Consider the following 18,410-nt stretch of genomic DNA (forward strand, 5'->3'; position numbering starts at 1 on the left):
CAGTTTGTCTGTTATCACCAGCCCCCCTCGATTACAGTAATCCACCCATCCACCCTCCCTTGGCACCCGCCTGTGTGACAACAGTCTTGAACTTAGAGACAATGCTATTCCTTCCACATCCTCCTCTGCTTCCTCCTCTTCTTCTGGGACTACCATCTTCTCCCTCAGGCTATTCAAAGTCCGCTCCAGCATATAGATGACTGGAATAGTGATGCTGATGATAGCGTCATCAGTGCTAACCATCTTAGTAGCCATTTCGAAACACTGCAGAAGGGTGCAGAGGTCCTTAATCTGTGCCTACTCTGTAAACATGGTATGCACCTCGTCCATACTATGTTGGCTCAGGCTATGCGACATGACATACTGCATCAGGGCTCGTTGCTGCTGCCACAGTTGCTGCAACATGTGCAGAGTGGAATTCCACCGTGTCGGCACATCACATATCAACCTGTTAACTGGCATGGACAAAGACTTCTGTGTCGATGAGCAGAGGGGTGCGAATGGCAGAAATGAGCACAAAGCTTACGTGCTTTCTGGAGCTGCTCACCCAGGCCAGGATAGTGGCGGAGAAAACACTGCACCACCAGGTTGAGGACGTGCCATGCAAGGCACATGTGTGAGCTTGCCTCCCCATAGGGCTGCCACCTGGTTCGCACCATTATCGGACACAGCCTTCCCTGGCTGCAGGTTGAGCGGAGAGAGCCATTGATCAAACTCAGCCTGGAGAGCTGTCCACAACTCTTCAGCTGTATGACTGTGATCTCCAAGGCTTATCAATATTAATACTGCTTGATTGCGGTGAGCCCTGGTACGGAGGTGGTGGGGGTTCGCTTGGCACTGTTGGAACATATGTCTTGTGAAGGCAGAGGTTGAGGGCGCAGGTGGAGGCCATAGAGGAGGAAGAAGCAGTAGAGGGAGTGTTAAATGTAGAGGTTTGTCCTGCAAGCCTTGGGGATTCCAAGACTTGTGGAATAGAGCCTGTCCCAACAGTCACCAGAGTCGCCCAGTGCCCAGTCAGCGAGATGTAACGCCCTTGGCCATGCTTACTCGTCTAAGTGTCTGTAGTGAAATGCACCCTGGCAGACAGAAATTTGGTCAAGGAATGGGTGATGTTGTCTGCGACATGCAGTTGTAGCACAGTCACAGCTTTCTTAGAAAAGTAATGGTGACTGGGCAATTAGTACTGGGGGACTGCGACGGCCATCAGCTTTCGGAAACCATTTGTATCTACCAGGCGGAAAGGCAGCATTTCCATGGCCAACAGATTGGAGATGGTGGAGTTCAACCTCTTAGCTTTGTCATGCGTAGGAAGAAACAATCTTTTCCGTGACCACAACTGCGGAACCGTGGGCTGGCTGCAGTGTTGAGATAGGGCGGAGTATGGTGAACCAGACAAATTTCTGGACCGTGAGAGAGGTGCAGGCGGAGATGTTACGGTGGATTGAGAAACTTGTGGTGTGCTCGCTCTCTGAGATCGATCAAAAACATCAGGCATGTCCGCATAATAATAATCATCATCTTTATATAGTGCTAACATATTCTGCAGCGCTTTACAGTTTGCACACATTATCATCACTGTCCCCGATGGGACTCACAATCTAAATTCCCTATCAGTATGTCTTTGGAATGTGGGAGGATACCAGAGTACCCGGAGGAAACCCATGCAAACACAGGGAGAACATACAAACTCCTTGCAGATGTTTCCCTAGGTGGGATTTGAACCCAGGACCCCAGCGCTGCAAAGCTGCAGTGCTAACCACTGAGCTACTGTGCTGCCCCGTTACAGCAAATGGTGGCCTCTCAGTCAGCGTGACTGGAACAGGTAAAGAACCCGAGGTTCTGCGGTCGAAGACCTGCATCTCAATAGTTGAGACTTGTATCTTTAGGGTATGTGCACACGCTGCAGATTTTGCTGCGGAACCGCAGCGGGTCGGCGGCGGTTCCCCATGAGTTTACAGTACAATGTAAACCTATGTGAAACGAAATTCGCAGTGCACATGCTGCGGGAAAAAAACGCGCGGAAACGCAGCGGTTTATATTCCGCAGCATGTCAATTCTTTGTGCGGATTCCGCTGCGTTTTTACACCTGCTCCAATAGAAATCTGCAGGTGAAAATCCGCAGAGGAAACCGCAATAGAAACCGCGATAAATCCGCAGTAAAAACCGCAGCGGTTTTGCACTGCGGATTTATCAAAACCGCTGCGGAAAATTCCGCAATGGAATCCGCAGCGTGTGCACAAGCCCTTAATCTCAATAGTTGGCACGGTAACAGAGGAGGAGGAAGAAGCAGCAGATGCGATTGACGGGGCGGCTGATGGTTGTTGAGGTCCGCTGGTCTGCATTTTTGCGCAGTGGGAGTCCCACAGTAACGCATGTTGATTGCGCATGTGAAGGTTCAACCATGTAGTAGTCAAGTTATTGCACTTTTTACCTTGACTCAGTTTTTTTTTTTGCAAAGTTGGCAGATTACTTGAGTTGGCTCATCCTTTGCAGTGTTTAAAAAAGGCCCAGGCCAGGCAACTCTTGGCACCTCTGCGAGCTGGAGAACCACGGATGCTGCTAGTCACAGGCACAGTTGTGGCTGAGGATGCATCGCTCGTCGTGGCTGGATCACTACGTGTCTGTGACGTATGGTGCAACGTCACCTCCTCGTCTTCCTCCTCAGATTACCTACTCAGATGTGTGCCTATATGTTCATGCCAACTGGGATCTAACACCTCATCATCATCATCATCATCATCCTCTGTGTTATCACATTCCTCCTCCTTCTTGCTTTGATAGCACAGTACAGTCACCGTGAGCCTCAGATATCGGAGTCACATCAGGATCCCCTCCCCCCAGGGGTTAACGCTTGATGATGAGGGCCAGGATACTGTTTGGACCTTATTTCGTCCTGCCCCAGATCCAACCTAAAAAAAATTTGGGTATCAGTGCAGATTTCCTCCTCTTGAGGCTGGAGTCACACTTGGCGTAAGACAATACGCCACGTATTATACGTCCGTACTACGGCCGTAATACGGAGAAATGTTCCCAAAATATTGATCCGTAGTCAGGGTGTGTCAGCGTATTTTGCGCATGGCATCCTCCGTATGTAATCCGTATGGCATCCGTATGCCGAGATTTTCGCGCAGGCTTGCAAAACCGACATCTAATGGATTTATGTGCTCAAATGTTAGGGAAAACATATATACAGTATATATATACAGGTCCTTCTCAAAAAAATAGCATATAGTGTTAAATTTCATTATTTACCATAATGTAATGATTACAATTAAACTTTCATATATTATAGATTCATTATCCACCAACTGAAATTTGTCAGGTCTTTTATTGTTTTAATACTGATGATTTTGGCATACAACTCCTGATAACCCAAAAAACCTGTCTCAATAAATTAGCATATCAAGAAAAGGTTCTCTAAACAACCTATTACCCTAATCTTCTGAATCAACTAATTAACTCTAAACACATGCAAAAGATACCTGAGGCTTTTAAAAACTCCCTGCCTGGTTCATTACTCAAAACCCCCATCATGGGTAAGACTAGCGACCTGACAGATGTCAAGAAGGCCATCATTGACACCCTCAAGCAAGAGGGTAAGACCCAGAAAGAAATTTCTCAACAAATAGGCTGTTCCCAGAGTGCTGTATCAAGGCACCTCAATGGTAAGTCTGTTGGAAGGAAACAATGTGGCAGAAAACGCTGTACAACGAGAAGAGGTGACCGGACCCTGAGGAAGATTGTGGAGAAGGACCGATTCCAGACCTTGGGGAACCTGAGGAAGCAGTGGACTGAGTCTGGTGTGGAGGAAATGGGCTACAGGTGCCGCATTCCCCAGGTAAAGCCACTTTTGAACCATAAACAGCGGCAGAAGCGCCTGACCTGGGCTACAGAGAAGCAGCACTGGACTGTTGCTAAGTGGTCCCAAGTACTTTTTTCTGATGAAAGCAAATTTTGCATGTCATTCGGAAATCAAGGTGCCAGAGTTTGGAGGAAGACTGGGGAGAAGGAAATGCCAAAATGCCTGAAGTCCAGTGTCAAGTACCCACAGTCAGTGATGGTGTGGGGTGCCATGTCAGCTGCTGGTGTTGGTCCACTGTGTTTCATCAAGGGCAGGGTCAATGCAGCTAGCTATCAGGAGATTTTGGAGCACTTCATGCTTCCATCGGCTGAAATGCTTTATGGAGATGAAGATTTCATTTTTCAGCACGACCTGGCACCTGCTCACAGTGCCAAAACCACTGGTAAATGGTTTACTGACCATGGTATTACTGTGCTCAATTGGCCTGCCAACTCTCCTGACCTGAACCCCATAGAGAATCTGTGGGATATTGTGAAGAGAAAGTTGAGAGACGCAAGACCCAACACTCTGGATGAGCTTAAGGCCGCTATTGAAGCATCCTGGGCCTCCATAACATCTCAGCAGTGTCACAGGCTGATTGCCTCCATGCCACGCCGCATTGAAGCAGTCATTTCTGCCAAAGGATTCCCGACCAAGTATTGAGTGCATAACTGAACATTATTATTTGATTGTTTTTTTGTTTGTTATTAAAAAACACTTTTATTTGATTGGACGGGTGAAATATGCTAATTTATTGAGACAGGTTTTTTGGGTTATCAGGAGTTGTATGCCAAAATCATCAGTATTAAAACAATAAAAGACCTGACAAATTTCAGTTGGTGGATAATGAATCTATAATATATGAAAGTTTAATTGTAATCATTACATTATGGTAAATAATGAAATTTAACACTATATGCTAATTTTTTGAGAAGGACCTGTATATATATGTCATTGAGACACATATATATATATTCTGTATTTAGATTTCATTCAGCGCGATATCTGTGAACAGCCGGTAATTCAATTGCCGGCTTTTCATTTCTCCTGCACAAACCCGACAGGATATGAGACATGGTTTACACACAGTAAACCATCTCATATCCCCCTTTTTTTTGCATATTCCACACTACTAATGTTAGTAGTGTGTATGTGCAAAATTTCAGCGCTGTAGCTGCTGAAATAAAGGGTTAAATGGCGGAAAAAATTGGCGTGGGCTCCCGCGCAATTTTCTCCGCCAGAATGGTAAAGCCAGTGACTGAGGACAGATATTAATAGCCAGGAGAGGGTCCATGGTTATTGGCCCCCCCGTGGCTAAAAACATCTGCCCCCAGCCACCCCAGAAAAGGCACATCTGGAAGATGCGCCTATTCTGGCACTTGGCCACTCTCTTCCCACTCCCTGTAGCGGTGGGATATGGGGTAATGAAGGGTTAATGCCACCTTGCTATTGGAAGGTGACATTAAGCCAGATTAATAATGGAGAGGCGTCAATTATGACACCTATCCATTATTAATCCAATTGTTGGAAAGGGTTAAAAAACACACACACATTATTAAAAAGGATTTTAATGAAATAAACACAGCGGTTGTTGTAATAACTTATTGTTCTCGCAATCCATTTCCAGGCCCTCGCTTGGCAAAATAATAATTGCACAAGATACATACCCTCAGCTGAACCGTCTCGTCCCACGAGGTAATCCATCTGAAGGGGTTAACTAATATTACAGGCACGAGCTGCGATAAACCACTCGCTCGTGCCTGTAATCCCCGGGTGCTGAAAGGAAAGCTGGATCTGTACTTACATTCAGTCGCGGTGAGGCGCCCTCTGGTGGATGTTCTCATGAACTGCAGCCTGGGAACTTTTTCCCACGCTCCAGGTCATATGAGGACATCCACCAGGGGGCGCATCACCGCGACTGAAGGAAATGTAGGTCAATGACCTACATTTCATTCATTCGCCGGGGGATTACAGACACGAGCACCGCTGCATTTAGCAGGGCTCCTGCCTGTAATATTAGTTAACCCCTTCAGATGGATTACATCGTGGGACGTGATCTGACATCAGAAGGTATGTATATTGTGCATTTATTATTTTGCCAAGCGAGGGTTTGCAAATGGATTGCGAGAACAATAAATTATTACAACAACCGCTGTGTTTATTTCATTAAAATCCTTTTTAATCATGTGTGTGTGTGTTTGTTAACCCTTTCCTACAATTGGATTAATAATGGATAGGTGTCATAATTGACGCCTCTCCATTATTAATCTGGCTTAATGTCACCTTACAATAGCAAGGTGGCATTAACCCTTCATTACCCCATATCCCACCGCTACAGGGAGTGGGAAGAGAGTGGCCAAGTGCCAGAATAGGCGCATCTTCCAGATGTGCCTTTTCTGGGGTGGCTGGGGGCAGATGTTTTTAGCCACGGGGGGGCCAATAACCATGGACCCTCTCCTGGCTATTAATATCTGCCCTCAGTCACTGGCTTTACCACTCTGGCGGAGAAAATTGCGCGGGAGCCCACGCCAATTTTTTCCGCCATTTAACCCTTTATTTTAGCAGCTACAGTGCACAAATTTTGCACATACACACTACTAACATTAGTAGTGTGGAATATGCAAAAAAAAAGGGATATGAGATGGTTTACTGTATGTAAACCATGTCTCATATCATGTCGGGTTTGGGAAGGAGAAGGAAAAAGCCGGCAATTGAATTATCGACTTTTCACTAACACCGCTGCGTATTTCTCGCAAGTCACACTGCAGGTCCGTGTGGAATCCGTATTTTTCTCGCCCCCATAGACTTTCATTGGCGTATTATTTGCGCAATACGCTGACAAACGCAGCATGCTGCGATTTTGTACGGCCGTAGAAAGCCGTATAATACTGAACCGTAATATACGGCTAATAGGAGCAGTCCCATTGAGAATAATTGTGCCGTATGTAATGCGAGTTTTACGGACGTAGTTTCTGCGCTCTTACGTCCTTAAAACTCGCATGTGTGACCCCGGCCTGACTCTGCGAAGCTTTTGAGTACACTTCTGATGAACATGGCAAAGAATGTGTGAACAGCTCTTCAGACTTACCCATCTGAGGTTCTATACAGTCAGTTGAGCGGTTGGATAGTTGGGACACAAGTGGAATTTGGGTGCCACCTCTGTGGACTGTACTGTGTGTGATGGTGGAGGAATAGGAGGAAAGGCCACTTGAAGCTGCACTTGTCATCCACTCTAGCACATGCTCTTTCTAGGCACCATCGACGAAGCATACCACTGTGCTTCTGCCAAAGGTAGTGGTGTAGCCTGTTCAGTAACATAAGTTGTCAGTTGTCTTTGCATAGGACGTGACGTTGCGTCACTAGTGCTTTCACAAACATTACCACCTGCCCCACATACACCTTGAACACCAAGCCTAATTCCCCTTCTACCACGGCCTCGCTTTTTCCCAGGCATGCTGCTAAGATAGTGTGGTAGGAGCACAGTATTAGGAACAAAAAATTTGATTTTAAACTCTGCACCACCTCTGCAAACAGCTGAGTTTCAGCGACAGTAAATTCAAAGTTGAAATATGGCATGCAGCATTGTGTTAGTAACATAAAAAATAATTGTTTGAGTGTGGATGAGGCCTGTATGACAAAGAAGACATGCTACAAACAAGTTTAAAGTCAGTTTCCTTACTGCATGACGTTAATAACAGAAGAATTTTTTTGTGGCCTATGGGTCAGGCCTCTATAACACACTAGATGCTACAAACTATTTCAAAGTCAGGTCCCTTACTGTATGACGTTAATAACAGAATAATTTTTTGTGGCCTATGGATCAGATCTCTACAGCTTAACATCAACCCAACCAAATGACAAAGTGTGATACGGTGGGTTGTCTAAATTTTTGCAACTGAAAAATTATAAAAAAATTTTTTTAATGTGCCTCAGGTCTGCAGTTTTATATCACCATTCACCACAGTACTAAATGATACAGAAGGCTGTATCACATTTAGCTAGTGAAAAAATATTAATTGGAATGGTATACTCGTGCATGGAGCACAATAGAAGCAGTCCACAACACGTGCCCTGCTGGCTTTCTTTGTGGACCGCAGTAATGTCCAAAAAAGAAAGAAAATGCTGGAAAGTAAATTTAACAGCACAGCGGTTCGCCTTGTTGATGAGCGCCAGAAAGAGCATGTGCTCGAGTGAATGGCAAGCAGAGCTTCAAGTGGCCTCTCCTCCACCTCAACATCACACCCAGTACACTCCACAGAGGTGGCACCACAATTACCCAGGCTTCATCCCCGTGTCACAACTCTCCAACCACCCAACTGACTTGGGAATCACAGATGGGTGAATTTGAAGAGCTGTTCACACATGCTATAGAACGGGCATCAGAAATGTACTCAAAAGCTTCAAGGAGTCAACAGCAAGAAATTATCTGCACCGATGCCCAAAATGTTCTTAGCTTGGATCTGGGGCAGGACGAAGTAGGGTCCGAGCAGCATCCTGACCCTTGTCACTAGCCGCTAACCCCTGGGGGAGAGGTGATCCGGATGAGACTCAGATATCTGAGGCTCATGTGGACTGTACAGCTGAGTAGGTCATCTGAGGAGGAAGATGAGTAGGTTACATTGCGCCATACGGCGCAGACACGTGGTAATGCAGCCATGGGGAGCAATGAATACTCAGCCACAACTATGGCTATGGCTGGCAGCTTTGCAGGTCTGCAGCTCACAGGGGTGGCAAGGGTTTCCTATCCTGGGCCTTTTTTGACACGGCAAAGGATGAGCAAACTCACATAATCTGCCAACTTTGCAAAAAAAACATGCATTACTCTGGGAATCCCAATGTGCTAAAATGCGGACCTCAACAACCATCAGCCACCCCATCAACGGCATCTGTTGCTTCTTCCTCCTCCTCTGTTACAGTGCCAAGAATTGTGATGCAGATCTCCGACTGCAGAACCTCGGGTTCTTTACCTGCTCCAGTCATGCTGACTGAGAGCCTGCTGTCAACTGTAATGGAAGCGGACATGTCTGCTGTTTTTACCGATTTGAGAGAACGAGCACATCACAACTTTCTCAATCCACCGTAACATCTCCGCCTTTTCCTCCCTCATGGTCCAGCAGTTTGTCCAGTTCACCATACTCACCCTCTTTCAGCACTGCAGCCAGCCCATGGTCCAGCAGTTGTGGTCGTGTAAAAGATTGTTTCCTCCTACGCATGACAAAGCTAAGAGATTGAACTCCACTATCTCCAATCTGTTGGCAATGGAAATGCTGTCTTTCCGCCTGGTAGAAACAGACAGTTTCCGAAAGCTGATGGTCTTAGCAGTCCCCCAGTAACAATTACCCAGTCGCCATTACTTTTCTAAGAAAGCTGTGCCTGCGCTACACCAGCATGTCAGACATCACCCGTTCCTTGGCAAAATCTCTGTCTGCCAGGGTACATTTTACCACAGACACTTGGACGAGTAAGCATGGCCAAGGGCATTACATCCCGCTGACTGGGCACTGGGTGACTCTGGTGGCTGTCGGGACAGGTGCTGCTCCACAAGTCTTTGAATCCCCAAGGTTTGCAGGACAAACCTTTACATTTAACACTTCCTCCATTGCTTCTGTTTCCTCCTCTACCTCCTCTAGGGCCTCCAGCTGTGCCCTCAACCTCTGCTTTAATGAGACACACGTTCCAACAGAGCAGAGTGAATCCACACCACCTCCATACTGCGCAGCCAGGGGTCATCGCAATCAGGAAGTGTTAAAATTGATATGCCTTGGACATCACAGTCATACAGCTGAAGAGTTGTGGACAGCTCTCTAGTCTGAGTTTGAGCAATGAATGTCTCCGCTGAACCTGCATCCAGGGAAGGCCTTGTCCGATAACGGTGCAAGCCTGGTGACGGCCCTATGGTGAAGCAAGCTCACACGTGGCTTGCAAGGCTCACATCCTCAACCTGGTGGTACAGCATTTTCTCCACAACTATCTTGGCCTGAGTGAGTTGCTGCAAAAAGCATGGAAGCTGTGTGCTCACTTCCATCATTTGCACTCCTCATGTCATCGACTTGCATCGATACAGATGTCTTTGTCCATGCCAGTTAACAGGTTTTTATGCAATGTACCGAATTTGTACTGTGGTTGAATTGAGGGCACTTTCCTGTTTTGGCAGCTTTTGGGCCCGTTTTAAGGTGTGTATCTGTTTGTTTTTGCCTCCCATTAACTTGAATGGCGATGGCCATTAACGAATATTCGATGAATAAATCGGCGAACATTGCAAATTCGGTGATCGCAGTCCGAACCAAATATTGAAATATTCCCTCATCTCTATTCGTTACCAATGACAAAGTTGAACGCACAGAACTTTTTTGTTTTGCCTGACCCTGTCAGAGTTTAAGATTGCCAGGAAAGATCATGCCAAATACAAAAAAATTATTCTATAACACATTTTTTGTTTTATATCTACAGGTCCTTCTCAAAAAATTAGCATATAGTGTTAAATTTCATTATTTACCATAATGTAATGATTACAATTAAACTTTCATATATTATAGATTCATTATCCACCAACTGAAATTTGTCAGGTCTTTTATTGTTTTAATACTGATGATTTTGGCATACAACTCCTGATAACCCAAAAAACCTGTCTCAATAAATTAGCATATCAAGAAAAGGTCCTCTAAACGACCTATTACCCTAATCTTCTGAATCAACTAATTAACTCTAAACACATGCAAAAGATACCTGAGGCTTTTAAAAACTCCCTGCCTGGTTCATTACTCAAAACCCCCATCATGGGTAAGACTAGCGACCTGACAGATGTCAAGAAGGCCATCATTGACACCCTCAAGCAAGAGGGTAAGACCCAGAAAGAAATTTCTCAACAAATAGGCTGTTCCCAGAGTGCTGTATCAAGGCACCTCAATGGTAAGTCTGTTGGAAGGAAACAATGTGGCAGAAAACGCTGTACAACGAGAAGAGGTGACCGGACCCTGAGGAAGATTGTGGAGAAGGACCGATTCCAGACCTTGGGGAACCTGAGGAAGCAGTGGACTGAGTCTGGTGTGGAAACATCCAGAGCCACCGTGCATTCCCCAGGTAAAGCCACTTTTGAACCATAAACAGCGGCAGAAGCGCCTGACCTGGGCTACAGAGAAGCAGCACTGGACTGTTGCTAAGTGGTCCCAAGTACTTTTTTCTGATGAAAGCAAATTTTGCATGTCATTCGGAAATCAAGGTGCCAGAGTCTGGAGGAAGACTGGGGAGAAGGAAATGCCAAAATGTCTGAAGTCCAGTGTCAAGTACCCACAGTCAGTGATGGTGTGGGGTGCCATGTCAGCTGCTGGTGTTGGTCCACTGTGTTTCATCAAGGGCAGGGTCAATGCAGCTAGCTATCAGGAGATTTTGGAGCACTTCATGCTTCCATCGGCTGAAATGCTTTATGGAGATGAAGATTTCATTTTTCAGCACGACCTGGCACCTGCTCACAGTGCCAAAACCACTGGTAAATGGTTTACTGACCATGGTATTACTGTGCTCAATTGGCCTGCCAACTCTCCTGACCTGAACCCCATAGAGAATCTGTGGGATACTGTGAAGAGAAAGTTGAGAGACGCAAGACCCAACACTCTGGATGAGCTTAAGGCCGCTATTGAAGCATCCTGGGCCTCCATAACATCTCAGCAGTGTCACAGGCTGATTGCCTCCATGCCACGCCGCATTGAAGCAGTCATTTCTGCCAAAGGATTCCCGACCAAGTATTGAGTGCATAACTGAACATTATTATTTGATTGTTTTTTTGTTTGTTATTAAAAAACACTTTTATTTGATTGGACGGGTGAAATATGCTAATTTATTGAGACAGGTTTTTTGGGTTATCAGGAGTTGTATGCCAAAATCATCAGTATTAAAACAATAAAAGACCTGACAAATTTCAGTTGGTGGATAATGAATCTATAATATATGAAAGTTTAATTGTAATCATTACATTATGGTAAATAATGAAATTTAACACTATATGCTAATTTTTTGAGAAGGACCTGTATATATTGTTTAGGAAACTAAATCCAAAAACAACAGCGCAACTTACCCAGTAAAGTACTTCTGTCCACCCCTCCATAGTTATACATTGGTATACTGTCAGCATAGCAAAACCAAAATTGTCGAAATGAGTAATGCCATTGTTGGGACCTGGCCACCACCCTCTGCACTCTGATCCATTGATTGAGCACTGACGACCTTGACCTGTAGTGCTACAGGGAGCAGGTTTTTCAATAGTGGCTAAAACATCTGCAAACAGAATTATGAGAATCAATTTAAAAATGCATATTCAGACATCATTATCATGTAAACTATATGCCTTTAATTTAAATTCACACAAGTACACAAGTTTTTTTAATATCTTCCTGTTTGGGCTAATTTTTGTTTTTGCACTTACATTTTCTTTCTCACCTTCTTCCAAGAGACATAATGTTTTTTTTTTCTCCTTCAGTTTAGGGCTCTTTCACACATCAGTGTGTTCAGTATATATGGTGACAGTTTTCACACATATCGGAGACACTTACACAGGTAGACCCATTCGTTTCTGTGCACAAGTAAGTGTGTTTCCCTGTAACGGTGGCAAGTGGGGTAATATTTGTGGGGTTGAAGTCACCTTTGTATTGTCTGGTGACATCAAGCCCACAGATTAGTAATGTCTATAAGACACCTATCATTACTAATCCTATAGTTATATGGTAAATAAAGACACAGCCAGAATAAAGTCTTTTATTTGAAATAAAGCAAAACACATTTCCATTTTTATTTAAAAATAACAATCACAGTTATACTAATCTAAACCATTCCATTGAAGCCCTTGTCTTCTGTAATAAAAAAAACAACAATATCCCTCACCTGTCCGTCGTTCTGTTCCTCACCATAATCCATGTCTGGACATAAATAGTTTTCAACCTGGACGATGCCAAGATGCAACCATCCAGACTGAGAACCAATAGTGAATGAGCTGCTGTGAGTGCAGCATCAGTGACATCATCGAGGTTACTGCCGATCACTGATGCTGGATTTCCAGATGGCCAAGGAGCAGAGAAAAAGTCAGCGAGTTCACTGCAGTTCAGCTCAGTGAGTTCACCGCAGATCACCTTGAAAGTGGTACCGGAAATAACAGGACGTGTGAGAGAGGCCTTAGTCAGATGATTGCTTGTTTCAATATGGCATGAATTGTAGGTTTGAATGAAACCATTCACTTTACTACATAATGCATACCTTCCAACTTTTGAAGAACAGAAAGAGGGACAAAGAATGCAGCAAATTTTGGTCACTCCCCTGGTCACACCCAAATCCATGCCCATTTGCCATTTCTTTCTACCCTGGTAGGAGGATATGTTAAGGGTGATGGCTTTTGGGTTGAAGAAAGCACCCGCCATCTTTCAGCACTATATAAATTACATCTTTAGTCACCTGGTAGGCAGTTTCTTGGCTATCTGTCTGGATGACATATTACTTTATTCACCTGACCTTGAGTCACATCAGATACACATCAGGCAGGTCTTACATATACTCAGAGACAATAAATTATATGTCAAACCTGAGAGGTGTATTTTCTCGGTTAAGGAGATCCCTTTCCTAGGATACGTGTTGTCATCCACAAGTTTTCGCATGGATCCGGAGAAAGTCTGGGTGGTATTAGATTGAGATTGTCATGAGGATTTGAAGGCATTACAAAGGTTTTTAGGTTTCACCAACTACTACCATAAGTTAATAAACAACTTTTGCGTAGTAGTCAAACCTCTTACGGATATGACCAAGAAGGGGACGGACTTCTCCAAGTTATTCAGTCCTGCCAGGGAGGCATTTGATATGTTGAAGAGGTGTTTTCTTCTTCGTCGATTCTTATACAGCCTGATGTCTCTCAGCCTTTTATCGTTGAGGTTGATGCATTTGATGTGGAAGTGGGGGCTGTATTGTCGCAGGGTGCGTCTCCTGGTAAATGGCAACCATGTGCTTATTTTTCTAAGAAACTGTCACCAGCTGAGAAAAATTCTGACATTGGTAACAGGGAACTCTTAGCAATCAAATGGGGTTTTGAAGAGTGGCATCATTTTTTGGATGGAGCGGTTCACCCAGTTATGGTCATCATGGATCATAAGAATCTGGTATATTTGGAATTAGCAAAACGTCTAACACCTCGACAGGCAAGATGAGCATTGTTCTTCGTTTCAATAAGTTTTATTATGTTTTTAACATTTAACAGATCAGGAATAACTTTCCCACGCAGGGGATAATTACATATTTAAAACATTCGATGGTGGATTCTTAAAGTGATCCAAATTTTACGTATAAAGACAAGACAATAACAAGGGTGAAGACACATTAGGGATGGGGATGTTGCCATTCCACTTCATGGCAATATATTGAATTCGAAGATTACATTAAACGTTCGTCCACTCTAGTATATACCACCTTAGAAATTTATAAGTAAAAAGAAACAGGTAGATTGAATTCTCAGTAGGCTGTATGCAGAAGGGGAGTTTGGTTACAGAAGCTAAAGTTCAAACTGAACAATGGGAGATCCATCCAGGTCTACCACACACACAGGAGACAATCATGGAGAAAGCACGAGAGCCTGAGTCAAGCAAACATTGGGGTCCAAGTCCAGCCAGGGAGTCCATATCTGAAAGAATGCATTCCAATTATCAGTCCTAGTGGCTTGAATACGTTCGTATAGCATTATTGTATTCATTCTATCTTTGACCAAGGATATAGAGAGCGATGTGGTCTTCCACTTGGATGCTATATGTATCTTAGTTGCCATACACAGTAGATTCAGCAGTCTATGCGAATTTTTAGAGAATCCGGGATGCTTAGATCCCAATAGGAAAACAATCGGATCAAGATGAATGATTCTATTGAACATTCTCTCAGCAATGATTTTTATTTCTAGCCAAAGAGCAGAGACCAGCGGGCAGCTCCACCAGATGTGTTTCATGTCACCTGGGCTGCTACAACCTCTAAAACACCTATGATCAGAAGGTGGTGTCTTTTCTTGATGTTGAACTAAGAGTGCAAGGGGATGGATCGATATATACGGACATGTATCGCAAGAAAACGTCCGTTAATTCATTACTACACGCATCCTCTGCACACCAATACTCAACGATTGCTGCCATTCCAACTGGTCAGTTTTTGCGGGCTCGCAGAATCTGTGCCTCGGATGCACTATTCGAGGGACAGGCCAAAGACCTTGGGCAGAGGTTTAGGGATCGTGGGTATAGCAACAGGTGCATCAAGAAAGGCTATGTTAGAGCTAAAAATACCAGGAGAAGTGATCTCCTGGGCTCACAGGGTGGAAATCCCAGTAGGAAAAATGGTAAAGAGATAGACGTACGGTTTATCTCAACATATAATCAGCAATGGGACCTTATGAGAACTATTCTTAAAAAACATTGGTCAGTCTTGTTAACTGACCCTGCTCTCAAAACACAACTGTCTCCTACACCCCTTATGACGGCACGAAGAGGGAGAAACTTTAGAGACACTCTTGTGTCAAGTCATTATATCTCAAAACCTACTTCTATTTTTGGCATTAGGAGCGGTAGGAGGGGCTTCTTTCCATGTGGGAAGTGTTTGGCATGTAAGAACCACACCAGATCCACGTCCTTTGTATCATCGAGTGGCCTCAGGACATATGAGATTAGAGAAAATATCACATGTGCAACTACGCATGTCATATATTATGCCATGTGTAGTTGCAATTTGATATATATTGGACTTACGTCACGCGAGTTGCGAGTTAGGACCCGTGAACACATACGGGATATTGAGGCCGCTCGTGATGTGGAGGACGTGGAGTCTTTAAAAACAATCCCCAGACATTTCAGACTCAAACACAAATGTAATTCTAAAGAGTTGAAAGTCTGGGGAATCGATTGTGTCCATATGGGGATAAGAGGTGGCGATGCTGTACGGGTTCTAAAGCAAAAAGAATGCCGTTGGATCGTGAATCTCGACACAATGACCCCTCATGGACTTAATGAGCAACTGAATTTTACACCATTTCTATAAATCACGTCATCTCTGAACTAAGGATCACTGTTTTTATTCTTGTTTTTAAATATTTGTCTCTTGTTTTTTTATACATTTAGTGTCATAATTACAATATGGATCTTTTCCATGATGCATTTTTCTTGAATAAAGCCGGCTTGGACACAGATCTTCAAAATTTCATCTTGTGCTATGTGATCATCGTATCCAGGATATCGCTAACTATATTAATGCACATTCTCACTTTAATATCATGTCACTTTAATATTATATGAATTTATAGTAATTTTATCACTGATGTATTATTTGATATTAGTCATATATATTTCTTCTTATTACTAATGTTATTGTATGTATTTTCACATTATATCAATTGCCATGAAGTGTATTTTGGTGTTATTAATTGTTATTGTATATATATATATTCTTTATCTTTTTTGGTTATAAGTATCTCTTATCACTAATTTGATGTATGTAGCATTTTTCCAGGGCCCATATATTGGGCAAATTTGATGAAATAAGCATTGCACATTATATCTGTGGACCGTCATCTGTTTGTATTTCAATACGTTACCTTGGTGTTTTCTTTGTGATCATTGCGGCGCTAATGCGCATGTCTCTGACGCGGGCAAGGGCTGCGGCATCGTCTCTGGCGCCTCCTTCTGACGTGTGCGGGTCAGTGACGTCACCAGTAAATTCCGGTGACCCGCACCGCCATATTGGCGCTTGTGATGATGCGGCTTGCGGCGCCCGTATTCGTCATAGACATGCGCCGAATAATGGCGCCGCCATGCACTATAAAAACTGGATTAGGAGACATGTATGCCATGCGAGCCCCCCGACGAAGCTGTGGGCGAAACGCGCGTAGGGGCGTGTGTTGCTACACATGGACAAGGAGAAGGGTAAGAGGATAATATGAGACTAGCTCTCTCTTATATTGTTAAGATGACGGTCACTTGACCACATGGTATATCTCTTCTTACTTTAGTATTATACCTATTACTGTGATATATGAAGCATTGGCACTTTAAATTATAAATTCCCCTCTTTGTCCATGGTGCAACACTAGTTCTGGTGCACCCAGTTCTCAACATTCATACGACTCTGTGATAATTTTTGTCTATTTTTTCTGGATTGTAATTATTATTTTTCATTTTTGTTTGTTGTTTTCTTATATTTATTAATAAACATATACAATTTTTATACTTTTGTGAGTTATATTACTTCGTGTTTTTTGGTTCTGAACCTCTAAAACACATATCAGATAAATGAGGGTAAATGATATGAAGTCTCGTAGGGACTAAATATGTTCTATAAAGTACTTTAATAGATGATTCCACTAGTGAAATCTGATGGCTACCCCTAGATATGTTATCACAACATCTATGCCACTCTTCTAATGTCATAACAAGTCCCAGGTCCTCTTCCTATTGCTTCATGTATTTTAATTTATCTTCGCCTTGTATAGCGTTAATTATAGAGTATAATAAGGAGATTGTCCCCCTACCCAAGGGATCAGCTACACACTTTTGTTCAAAGCCAGATAAAGGAAAGGGGGTTCTATTCGCTAAATTCTGTTTGGCAAAATTGAAAATTTGGATCATACGGAAGGCTTCTCCGAATGGTGGGTTATGCCTCCGGATAAATTCTTGCATAGTTAGCAATGTGTTGAACGGGGTACACAAATGTTTTAACATAGTTATACCATTTAATATCCACCAGGAGTAAGGGCGGAGATTTAAACCCAATTTAAACATTGGATTGTTAAATAGGTATTGTAGTGGGGTGAATTTGAGATGAGCATTGTTCTTTACCAGTTTTAACTTTTTTGTCACACATAGTCTGAGGAACAAAAACATTAAGGCAGATGCCTTATCTTGTTGCTTTCCTGGGGGAGGAAATAGGTGTGAACTGGTACTTTTTTTTCAAAAAGGGGTAGTTTTGTGCTCAAAGCTTTATATACTCTGCCAGAATTTGTGCTTTCTTGGCCTTTTTTCAGAGAATATGAATGATAACACCAAAACATTTTCTCCACTCATGGTTAGTGGTTGGGGGTGAAGCCATTTTATGTCAAACTACTGTGTTTTCTCTTTTTAAATCATAATGACAACCCAAAACATCCAAATGACCCTGATCAAAAGTTCACATCTCTACCACCATCTCCTGTCATTGTCGATGGAAACTTGGATTTTGACATGGCACACCCCAATAAGCCTGGTTCTGAGGTTCTGGAGGTCCCTCGTAGAAAGGGGGTACTGTCACGGGGTTACTGTGACAGTGTTGAGCCAAAAGACCACAGCGCCTGATTGCTCCTACTCTAACACTAAGAAGAAGCACTTCTCCTTCATTTGAATGGTGTTTATTCCTTCTGGCAGAACAGTGTTTAATCTGCCATGTTGGAAATCTCTGTGATTGCAGCTGAGCCCAGTTAGCCACTCTTTTCCCCATTATAATCTGTGCTCTGATACAAATCCTTGTCAGAGCTAGCCTTTGCTGCATGGCTTAAGGAGGGAGAGGTGTTCATTTGAGAAGGAGTGTTGGAGGAAGT

At 43.5% G+C, this 18,410-nt stretch overlaps 1 protein-coding gene across 1 annotated transcript in view; it reads right to left on the reverse strand.

The window, feature by feature from the left end:
* CACNA1S (calcium voltage-gated channel subunit alpha1 S) overlaps positions 1-18,410 on the reverse strand; it is a 422,207-nt gene that overhangs the window by 253,626 nt on the left and 150,171 nt on the right. The window contains exon 6 of the mRNA XM_077270340.1: positions 11,913-12,112. Within this exon, the coding sequence (XP_077126455.1) occupies positions 11,913-12,112 (200 nt within the window). The remainder of the gene's footprint in view (positions 1-11,912; positions 12,113-18,410) is intronic.

Source organism: Ranitomeya variabilis, chromosome 1 (assembly GCF_051348905.1).
Source record: "Ranitomeya variabilis isolate aRanVar5 chromosome 1, aRanVar5.hap1, whole genome shotgun sequence".
NCBI classification, from domain to species: Eukaryota; Metazoa; Chordata; class Amphibia; order Anura; family Dendrobatidae; genus Ranitomeya; species Ranitomeya variabilis.